This window comes from Cetorhinus maximus, chromosome 7, assembly GCF_964194155.1.
Source record: "Cetorhinus maximus chromosome 7, sCetMax3.hap1.1, whole genome shotgun sequence".
NCBI classification, from domain to species: domain Eukaryota; kingdom Metazoa; phylum Chordata; class Chondrichthyes; order Lamniformes; family Cetorhinidae; genus Cetorhinus; species Cetorhinus maximus.
Genome location: NC_135885.1, coordinates 104841071 through 104853217, shown reverse-complemented (window position 1 = coordinate 104853217; position 12147 = coordinate 104841071). Strand labels below are relative to the sequence as shown.

Genomic DNA, 12147 nt, shown 5'->3' with positions numbered 1-12147 from the left:
GGTTACATGCTGCACTCCCCAAAATCTGGCACTGGAAAGGGGGGACCCATTGGAGGAAGAGGATCTTGAGGCAGCTGCACAGGCCACAGGTGATGTGTCCAGTAGTGAGTCCAAAGAGGAGAAAAGCGAGGAGTACACTCAGGGCTTGGAGCCAGACCTCGGTAATCTGCAAGGAGGCAGGGACACCTTGATCCAATGCTTCTTCAGCTGGGTTACCAAGATCAGCTTCAAACACTTGCCAGGGCTGCCACCTCCATCCCAGATGGCTGAAAGGACACTTTCATTTGAACACAAGGAACACTCAGTGTCTGCGCAATAAAGTCAGAGCTACCTCCCTCCCGCATTACACACTGGCATTCCCCGCACCAATGAAAAAAAAAAAGGTGAAAAATATTCAGGCCATGATGACAAAAGCACAGTTTATGTCATTCTGACAATTCAATAATCTTTCTGGTATTCAACATCAGACCAGTAAAGATAAAGTAAACATAAATGAACATAAAATCACCCGTAACCAGTCCCTATTGTGCTCACGGTGCCTTTAACTTACATTTGTGAGTGCTACGTCAAGGTGTTCCCTCCTCGCTGGCACTGGCATTGGAGGCAGCCTGCTCACCCTGCTGTCTTGTTGGCCTTGATAACCTTGGTGGTCATCCTCTAGCCAGTGGAGCCTGTGCTGGCCCCGCCTACGAGGGAGCAGCCTGTGCCACGGCTGGCATCTCTCCAATTGCCGCAGCTTCATCAGATGCCACAATCACTGGCGGAGGGGCGGAGGAGCTGCTGCCATCATCTGGAGTGCCCTGAGAGGAGCCCATAGAGATGACAGGCAGCTCGTGCGCCAACATGAGGTCGCTGTGGACCTCCCTGCACACCATTGATGGACGGGCCCCTAGCTGGGATACTGGATGTCTCATCCATTTACCACACTGACATTGACCACCTGAGGTCAGTCTCTGTGTGAGGGCTTGCAGCTCTGAGCGCAACCCCGGGAATCCCTCATTCTGTCCCTGGACCTGCCTCTCCAAGAGAGTCGCCACTCTCTCAATGGAGGAGGCAGTGTGCTTGGCCATCAATACGGTGCTCACGTTCCGCATGGAATCCTCCATCACGAAGATTATGGAACACAGACCCTCATGGATCTCTGCCAGATCCTCCTGCACATCTCGCTGGACATCCAGCATCTGCCACCTAATGGATGACTCCAAAGGCTCATCATCAGCCTTTGACTGAGCTTCGTCCTGGCCCCCAGGTGTCCTCCGACTGCCAGCATCCTGGATATTCTCTGCCTCTGCCTGCACCTTAAGCAATTGTGAAGTGCCCTCACCAATGTCCACCGAGATACTAGTCATGTTCTAATGTCCATCGAGGTGTTAGTATCTGCACAGGTGCCTGCTTCAGAGAGCGGGTGTGACACAGGTACAACTGATGCCTGATGGTCCTCTGGTGTCAGGGGTGGCCCTTCAGGTTCCAGAGATCGAACGTCTGCTGGCAAACCTAAAAGGAAGAAGAAGGATATATCATTAGTTAAAGTCATCACACTCTCACTGCGCATGCCAGGTACTCTGTTGAGACAACAGAGATCTGCATCATGGTGCCCTCGTCTTCCAATGATCAATGGGGACCCCAGCTTCGAGGCTCAGATCAATGAAGAGACTACACTAGACTGGTTGCACAATCCAAAATTCTCACCTCTGTGCACTACACTCCTACCGCCTCTTCACACCCAGTTGCACATGGGGCATGCCAGCTCTCAAGCTCCAGAGCATCTTGCTCATACCTTGAAAGGATTAGGAGGCTAGTGCGGCCTCCGCCGGCCTGCAACCTTTCAATATTGTTGTGGGCAGCCTTCTCCTCAAACAGCAGAGGAGTATTGATTAGTCCACTCTGTACCTGCAGCGCCATTGCAGCCTGGCCAACCCCAGCTGAGGAGCACCTGGCAGGGCACTTCCGACTCATGGCTCTTGAGCTGCAAGGCACTCAGTCCAAGCAGCCAGGGTTCACCCCCTGACAGTGAGCACTCAGACTCTAGCACCCCTGAGGTCCACAGGGGGAACTGCCAGACCTTAACACATCTGCACACTGACCCATGCCAACATGGTACTCACCCTTCCTGAGTGCAGCAGGTCATTGAAGCATTTCTGGCACTGCACGCAGGAGTGCTGCACCACATCAAGGCTGCTGACCAGCGCTGCCACCTCCAACCATGCCCTCTTGGTGAAGTGCGGTGGCCTCCTCCTTCTATCCCTGGGGATAAGGGTTCCCTCCTGGCAGCCACCTCCTCCAGGTAGGCAGTGAGGCACTAATCAGAGGAGCAGAGGGCCGAGTGCCCACCTGACCTGCCCTCCCACCTGCCGTGTTCAACTGCACTTGGGTCCATCGTGCCGGCTCAGGGAACGTGCTCCACGGTGGCCTTCCAGGGGCTGCCTAGTCTGCTTTTAAACTGGCAGCTGACAGGCCCCCACACCCGCATGGCCCTTCCCGGCCAGTGCGGATCTGTGTTTCAGGTTAGGCGAGCCTTAATTGGCCCATCAGCGTGAAATTGCAGTTGGGGCCCAATCGCGGGCGGCAGTCTGTTTCACAGTCGCTCCCGGACCCGCCTGATGAAGAGAAAATCCTGTCCATCATCTACTTCCTACTGTTAGATGTGATACCATGATTGGGCAGCACTTGCTGAACAATCCTGAATGTGCTAATCGCTATACTAACAACGGATTTAAGATAATCATTCATACACAGTTCTCTGCTTAAAAAAGGAATGTGTTCAAGACTTGCACATTTTTTGAATTACCTGGGAGATTGGGACCACATGTCTCTCTTTTCAGTCTACCCCCTTTGGATTTGGACCTTCTGGACTCTGGAAATCATGTGAATTGATATCTATTTCTGTGGTACTACCAAGTGCCATACCCCAAAATATGAAAGAAATCATAAACTATGTAAATCAAACTTTATTCCTTTTTGCTCATTTAAAAATGATCTTTGCTGAACCAGAAGATTGCTCCCACAAATTGCAGATGTCTGTAATTGTAAGATGACCACAAACACATTATATTGATTACACTGAAGACATGACCGGACATGTTGCTCATAGAATCTCCAACCTTGGACTGTTGAGGTCCATTTCAAAAAGCATCTATTGAAAGAAATGCAGGTCATTTGCACCTCTATAAGCTTACTCCTCTAACGGAATCCGAGGGTCAACCAAGACAATTGCTACCCAGAACCGGGTCATTAATATGGATCAAAAATAAAAACTGCTGGAAAAACTCAGCATGTCTGACAGCATCTGTGGAAAAGAAGACAGTGTTAACATTTTGAGTCCATATGACTCTTCATCAGAACCTTCCTCTTCAGTTCTGATGAAGAGTTATACGGACTCGAAACGTTAACTCTTTATTTTCTCTCCACAGATGCTGTCAGACCTGCTGAGTTTTTCCGGCAATTTTTGTTCTTGTTTCAGATTTCCAGCATCTGCAGTATTTTGCTTTTATCTTAGTCATTAATATGGATGATGACTCTTTTAGAGGCTAATGACTGGGACAATATAAGCCACAAAATAAAAGCTAGATCCTGATGCCAGATAAACATCTCCTTATGAAATCATTGTGGAGGAAGGAGGTCACACATGACTCGAGTGACCATTTTGAAATCTCTATATACAGTTGAGAATTCAGAAGCAGGCCAGTCTGATGATTCATCTCCAACATGCAACCCTCTGACAGCAGGACTCTAGGCTGACCAAGCAACCTGCAACAAGCCCTCCTCAAAGCCTGTTGATCTGGAAGACACTGGCCACCACCTGGCAAGTAGACCAAGTCTCGGAATATCAATCTCATCTCACTTAAAGGGATTTTGCACTTCTGCCTTCAGCCAGGAACCTGCCTGAGTTGGAACTCCTCCACAAGGGAACCCCCTCTGGGTATAGACCTTCTGGACTCTGGAAAACATATGAATTGATATCTATTTCTGTGGTTCTTTTTGCTGTTAAGTTATTCATTGTTCTAAAACCATTTCTTTTCTATTCCCCTTACTGCATACTTGTGTGTGTGTTTGTGTGTGTGTGTGTTTGTGTATCTGTGTGTTCGTGTGTTTGTGTGTCTGTGTGTATGTTTGAGAAGTTGCAATCATCCCCGGGTTTGAATGTGTGAATAAACTAAATATATGATTTAATCCTAAGAGTTTCTGCGAGTTACTTTAAAAAAAAATTACTACACAAACCATGGATTTTTGTAATAAGCATCACAGCTTATTTTTAAAAGCAAAAACACCCCTGCTTACAGACAGAGGGTGAGAGAATGAAGTAGTTCAGTTTTGCCTCTCTCTCTTGTCTGTAACACAAGCAACTATCTGACTGCTCACATCTTATCAAGTCTAGTACCAGACAAAATTCCTTTTAGCTCAACATCAGCAAAACCAAAATCATTTTCTTTGGTTTACACAACCCATGTCCACCAACCACCCAATCAGGCACAACCAGATAATATGCAAACTAAGCATTTTGTTCAACTTAGAACTGCACTTGTTATAACAATGCAGTGAACAAAACTAATATTTTTATAATTTCAGTACACTGCCCTCATGGATATCTACCTAGTTCCCTGCACTCATTGATTTTTTTACTCTTTCCCTTGGCAATATCTCCCCTTCCACTATTCATAATTTTCAATTAATCAGGAACCCCGCTCTCTCGCACAAAAGCCCCATGCACCTTTAGCTCCACTCTCTCCCCAATTGAGATCAATGACTTTTAAGCCATGAGGTCATTCCAAACATCTCTATGTTCATGCTCCACCTTACCACAGCAATTTTTTCCAGGTCTTTATCCCAGATCACACCCAGCAATCTTCCAACTCTGGAATTACTGGTCATCCCTCATTCCCTATACTACACCATCGGATACCAAGGTGATAGCCACTTCTACTTGGGAATCTTTTTCATTGTTGATTCTTTGTCTTGCTGCCTCTCTCCTTTTCTTCAATATCCTCCTAAATCCTCACCTCTTTAATTAAGCCCTTAATTCAGCCCATGTTTTTAATTATTTCCTTCTTCTGCTCAGTGCTCTTTCCCCAAAAACATCCTGATTTCCTCCTTTGTGAAGGATGCTGAATAAATGCAAATGGTTGTTGTGATTAACAATGCTGCTTATTTTTGAGAGGATAGTGAGGCTTGGGGTATAAAATGACTCAAAGGAGCATGATGAGCAAGCAGGAGAAAATTCAAATTTCTATCTTTTGCTAAAGGTGGTTCTCAGGGTGCCAACTGAATCATAATTGAAGAAGCGTTAACTGTACCTTAAGATGAAGCACTGTGACCTTTGCTCCTGCATCATCATATGATAGGCTCTTTCAGTGCAGGAAAATATGTGGGGTGGGAGTGAGGAGCACAACTTCACTGTCTTACTCAGATAAAGCTCAGTGATCTGCAAAACAAAAAATGGACACAATGTACATAATTCAACATTTGTGTTTTCGTCCCAGGGAAATATTATAATGTATGTTCCTGTTGGGAAAGAATGAAGTGATAATTACAAATGGCATGCACTCTATCTAACTGCAGAAAAGTTGCAGCCTCTTCAAAGTGACGGCAGGTAGGTAATGTCCAGGAAAAGGAGTTCCAGAAGAAAAAACGTTCCTCTTGTAGCAAAATTAAAAATGAAGACCCCATTCATGATTGTGCAGAGTAAATCTTGTGACAAGTCAAGATTTCATCGGTTGATTTTTCTTGGCACTAACACCAAGCAATGAGGCTTCCTGTTATCCAAAGCATGAGATGGGTGAATTTTAACTCAACATTCCTGATGGGAATGAAACAGAGCAGAGTTTGAAGTGGAAACTTCTGTTCCTGACTTATTTTTGCTGTGCACCATTTTGACTGCTTACTGTTGTTTGTTTGGCTGAAGAGCCCACTGGAAGAAGGCAGCAGTTCAAAAATGTACGCACATTGGGATGGCACTACATTAATAAGATTCGAGCTGCACTTTAATTGGTGTCTGAGCTAAAAGTCAGCCTGGCCTTCCTACTGGGTTGAAGTATAAATTAGTCACAGGTATTTGATGGGGCAGACAGTGAGCCACGCTCATGCAATTTGGACTTTTGGGGCTGCATTTGACAGGGGGAGGGGTTGGCAGGCTGCTCCCCAACCAGAAGGAATGTCAGCCGTAAGCCAACACATGCCAAGAAAACCTGCCCCAGTGCCATTAACATGCTGTCGGCAGGGTAAATTGTTTATCAGTGGGAGCCCTGTCCTCTGATTGGCTAGCAACTCCATCAGTCCCAGCAGTGCCAGAGTTCAGAAGTGGGCGCTGCCAGGATTGCAGGAAGAAGCCTGAAGACAATCGTGGCTGCCCAAAAAGGCAGATCCTGGGGTTTTAGGGCAAGGAGAGATCCTGGAGTCCAGGGATGGAGTCCGGGTTTTGTAGGGCAGGTGACAGGAGAAAGGGGGTTGGGGGGGAATCTTGGAGGGGACCCCTAATGTGTGCAACCTTCCTTCCTTCCTGCCTTTCCTCATGTAGGGATTTAAAAATGGCCTGCCCACTCCCGCCCAACTGTCCACACCAACCGTATTTTGGTATGGGCAAAATATTATTCAGATCAATAGGCTTGCTAACAAGACTAATTGACCTGGAATCATTCATTTAAAAGTGATGAGTGGGCTGCTGATTTCGGCACCTGTACACCTAGCGTATTATGGGGACTGAGTTGAGGATGGGCAGGAAGGTGGTGAACTAGCCAGCCGACCTATTTTACATGTACCCCCAGCTCAAAACACACCCAAGGGAGGCACGTAAATTACAACACATGAAATATATCTCGGAATATACACTTTAATGGACACTTTAAAATAAAATTGAGTTAAGAGATCAAGTGACATTTCCCTTCCCTGCCAATACATATGGAAATACAAGACCCACTGAGCTAATCTTCATGTCTGGACAAGTCTTGACGAAGTTATTAAAATACGAACAACCTTTCTGAACATAAAATGTGAATGAAAACAAAAAGCTACTGCGGATGCTGGAAATCCAAAACAAAAATAGAATTACCTGGAAAAACTCAGCAGGTCTGGCAGCATCGGTGGAGAAGAAGAGTTGACGTTTCGAGTCCAACATGACCCTTCAACAGAACTGAAGTATAGTTAGGAGAGAGGTGAAATATAAGCTGGTCTAAGGTGGGGAGGCGGGGGGAGAGAGAAGTTGAGGGTGGGGTGATTGTGGGGATAAGCAAGCAGTGATAGGAGCAGATAATCAAAAGATGTCACAGACAAAAGGATCAAAGAGGTGTTGAAGGTGGTGATATTATCTAAGAAAAGTGCTAATTAAGAATGGAAGACAGGATACTCAAGGTACAGCTCTAGTGGGACCAAGGACCCTGCTCTTTTGCCCACATGTCTGTCCTTGGCTTGTTGCATTGTTCCAGTGAAGCCCAACGCAAACTGGAGGAACAGCACCTCATCTTCCGACTAGGCACTTTACAGCCTTCCGGGCTGAATATTGAATTCAACAACTTTAGATCTTAAACTCCCCCTCCCCCCATCCCCACCCCGTTTCTTCCCCCTCCCTTTTGTTTTTTTTTCAATAATTTATATAGATTCTTTTCCCACCTATTTCTATTATTTTTAAATCTACAACTAATACCTTGTTAGTCTTTCCACCCCACCCCCACTAGAGCTGTACCTTGAGTATCCTGCCATCCATTCTTAATTAGCACTTTTCTTAGATAATATCACCACCTTCAACACCTCTTTGATCCTTTTGTCTGTGACATCTTTTGATTATCTGCTCCTATCACTGCTTGCTTGTCCCCACAACCACCCCACCCACAACTTCTCTCTCCCCCCGCCCCCCACCTTAAACCAGCTTATATTTCACCTCTCTCCTAACTATACTTCAGTTCTGTTGAAGGGTCATGTTGGACTCGAAACGTCAACACTTTTCTTCTCCACCGATGCTGCCAGACCTGCTGAGTTTTTCCAGGTAATTCTGTTTTTGTATAAAATGTGAATGACCCTTCCTGAGGTTACTGGTTGCCTGTCTCCAACTAATTAAAGATACTGCTTGCACAAAACGGTTCTTTTTATTCTATCATGGGATGTGGGCATTCCTGGCTTGGCCAATAATTACTGCCCATTCCTAATTGCCCATGAGAAGATAATGTTGAGCCGCCTTCTTGAATCCATATGTAAGAGCAACGTGCACAGTACCATTAAGGAGGGTGTTCCAGGATTTTGACCCAGCAACAGTAAAGGAACAACAATATAGTTCCAAGTCAGGATGGTGTGTGGTTTGAAGGGGACATGCATGGTGAACCCATGCATCTGTTACCCATGCCTTCTAGGTGGTAGAGGTCGTGGGTTTGGAAGGTGCTGCCGAAGGAGCCTTGGTGAGTTGCTGCAGTACATCTTGTGGTTGGTATACACTGCTGCCACTGTGTGTCAGTAGTGGAGGGAGTGAATGTTGAAGTTGAAGGATGGGGTGCCAATCATGCTGGAGCTTTGTCCAGGATTGTGTTGAACTTCTTGAGTATTGATGGAGTTGCACAAATCCAGGCAAGAGAAGAGTATTCCATCACACTTCTGACTTGTGCCTTGTAGATGGTGGATAGGTTTTGGGGAGTCAGAAGCTGAGTTACTCTCCACGGAATTCCCAGCCTCTGACCTACTCTTGCAGCCACAGCAGTTATATGGTTGGTCCAGTTCAGGTTCTGGTCAATGGTGACTCCCAGGCTGGTAATAGTAGGGGATTCAGCAATGGTAATGCCATTGAATGTCAAAGGGAGATGTTTAGCTTCTCTCTTGTTGGAGATGGTCATTGCCTGGCACTTGTATGGCACAAATGTTACTTGCCACTTATCAGTCCAAACCTGCATATTGTCCAGGTCTTGCTGCATATGGACACGGACTGCTTCAGTATCTGAGGAGTCATGAATGCTACTGAACATTGTGCGATCATCAACGAACATCCCACTTCTGACCTTATGATGGAGGGAAGGTCATTGATGAAGCAGCTGAAGATGTTTGGGTCTAGGACACTCCCTTGAGGGATTCCTGCAGTGATGTCCTGGGGCTGAGATGATTGACCTCCAAAAATACAATCATCTTCCTCTGTGCTAGGTATGATTCCAAACCTGATTCCCATTGACTCCAGTTTTGCTAAGACTCCTTGATGTCACACTCAGACAAATGCTGCCTTGGTGTCAAGGGCAGTCACTCTCACCTCACTTCTTGAGTTCAGCTATTTTGTCCATGTTTGGACCAAAGCTGTAATAAAGTCAGGAGCTGAGTGGCCCTGGCAGAACCCAAACTGAACGTCAGTGAGCAGGCTATTGCTGAGTAAGTGCCGTTTGATAGCACTGTCGATGACCCCTTCCATCATTTTGCTGATGTTTGAAAATAGACTCATGAGGCAATAATTAGTCTGGTTGGATTTTTTGTGGCCAGGGCATATCTGGACAATCTTCCACATTGCCGGGGAGATGTCAGTGTTGTACTAGAACAGCTTGACTAGGGGTGCAACTAGTTCTGGAGCACAAGTCTTCAGTACCATGCCAGAATGTTCTCATGGCCTGTGGCCTTTGCAGTATCCAGTGCATCAGCCATTTCACGTGGAGTGAATCGAATTGGTTGAAGTCTGGCATCTGTGATGCTGGAGCCCTCAGGAGGAGGCTGAGGTGGATCATCCATTCAGCACTTCTGGCTGAAGATGGCTGCAAATTCTTCAGCCTTGTCTTTTGCAATGATTTACTGGGCTCCTCTATCACTGAAGATGGGGATATTTGTGGAGCCTCCTCCTTCAGTTAGTTGTTTAATTGTCCACCACCATTCACAACTGGATGTGGCAGGACTGCAGACTTAGATCTGATCTATTGGTTGTGGGGTCACTTAGCTCCGTCTATCACATGTTGCTTCCATTGTTGGCATGCAAGTAGTCCTGTGTAGCTTCACCAGGTTGACACCTCATTTTAAGTGTGCCTGGTGCTTCTCCCGGTATGCCCTCCTGCCCTCTTCATTGAACCAGAGTTGATCCCCTGGCTTGATGGTAATGGTAGAGTGGGGGAAATGCCAGGTTACAGATTGTGGTTGTAAACAGTTCTGCTGCTGCTGGTGACGCACACTCATGGATGCATAGTCTTGAGTTGCTGGTTCTGTTCGAAATCTATCCCATTTAGCATGGTGGTAGTGCCACACAACACGATGGAGGGTATCTTCAATGTGAAGACGGGACTTTGTCACCACAAGGACTGTGCAGTGGCCACTCATACCACTATTAACATAGAATGATGCATATGCGACAGTGAGATTGATGGGGGAAAGGTAAAGTAAGTTTTTCCTTCTTTTTGTTCCCTCACCACCTACTGAAAACTCAGTCTAGCAGCTATGTCCTTTAAAACTCGACCAGTTCGGTGATGCTACCGCACCACTCTTGGTGATGGACATTGAAGTCCCGCACCAGATAACATTCTATGTCCTTGTCACCCTTAGTGCTTTCTCCAAGTGGTGTTTAAGATGGAGGAGTACTAATTCATCAGCTGGGGGTAGTTGGTAATCAGTAGAATCAGTTTTCCTTGCCCATGTTTGACCTGATGCCATGAGACTTCATGAGGTCCAGAGTCAATGTCGAGAGCAACTCCCTCTCGACTGTATACCACCTCTGCTGGGCCTCTCCTATCAGTGGGACAGGGGTGGTGATGGTGGTGTCCAGGACATTGTCTGTAAGGTATGATTCCGTGAGCATGACCATGTCAGCCTGCTACTTGACTAATCTGTGGGAGAGCTCTCGCAATTTTGGCACAAAACCCCAAGGAGAACTTTGCAGGGTCACCAGGGCTGGATGTGCTGTTGTCATTTCCGGTGCCTAGGTCGATGCCAGTTGGTCTACCCAGTTTCATTTCTTTTAGACTTTGTAGACATTTGGTACAACTGAGTGGCTTGCTCGGGAAACTCATAGGGCAGTTAAGAGGAAAGGTGTCCAACTGTCTAAACAAAATAAAGCCAACCATTGATCATGGATTGCATTCTAAATACTGGCCTTAAAAATGTGTCTGTGGGTTGTTGAATATAAACCTTTGTGCATCATAGATTTGATGCTAAAAATTGGTGCAGGCTGATGGTTTACTGAGGGATATTAGTGCTTTATACTGCAGTCAACCTACATTGGCACAAGAATAAAAATCTTCTCGCTGGATATCAATAAATACTTAATGGTCATGAGAGATAAATGAGAAGAATAGGATGCTTTAAAGGATAAATTGGAAACATATTTAATGTGCTTCAAACTGAGGGCTTAATATAGCGCAAATGCTTTTCATTTTTTACAACTTACTGTTTAAGTGGGAAATTATATCTTTTAATACACGAACCAGTTTTTATTAAATGATAGTAGCTGGAATTTTTTAAACTCGTTGACTCTCAGATACAGATAAGGACACATTCTGCATAGCTTAAATTTTATTAATATGAATCATTTACCTGACAAAGATGAATCTGAGGGCGGGATTGTCCCAGATTTGCACTTAAGTGTGGTAGCGGACAGGAAAAACGACGTTTTACCCGCTGGCTGCAATGGCAGCTTCTGACAGTGTATCATCCCAAACCTGCTGCATTAATTATGCATTCTGAGGAAACATGCCGTTTTATTCGCCCACCATGCCATCACCTCTCCACTTCATCACGCCGGGTGCCACACTTAAAGTGCAACTGCGCACACACCTCTCAGTGCTTCCAGCCCAGGACTGCTCTACAGAAAACAGGATGGCCCTGAAGGCAAAAAGACTGCAGCCCCCCTGGTTTAGTGATGCATCCCTCGAGTGCCTTTAGGATATAATGGAGGCCTGCCGCGATGTCCTCTATCCCCCCCCAGGCCTCAGGATGGACAGTAGCATGGGAGGCGGTGACAGCGGTGGTCAGCACCAACGCCCTGCAAAAGAGGACAGTCGTCCAGTGCCACTACAGGATGAATGGTCTCATCTGTTCCGCCAGGGTAACTCACTCTTCTCATCACTCTCAACTCACACAGTCACAAACCCACCACATCCACAGGGATCTCACACCTCAAAGGACAACACCACTTACTCCCACACACACCCTCACATCTCCATCAGGCTCATATCTCTCGAGCTCACATCCTCATCCTGTCCATGTCTCCGCTCACCA

General features: G+C 46.2%; 1 protein-coding gene across 1 annotated transcript in view; it reads right to left on the bottom strand.

Moving 5' to 3' along the window:
• Nucleotides 1–12147, bottom strand: part of myo16 (myosin XVI) — a 654305-nt gene that overhangs the window by 329349 nt on the left and 312809 nt on the right. The window contains exon 12 of the mRNA XM_078544837.1: nucleotides 5292–5419. Within this exon, the coding sequence (XP_078400963.1) occupies nucleotides 5292–5419 (128 nt within the window). The remainder of the gene's footprint in view (nucleotides 1–5291; nucleotides 5420–12147) is intronic.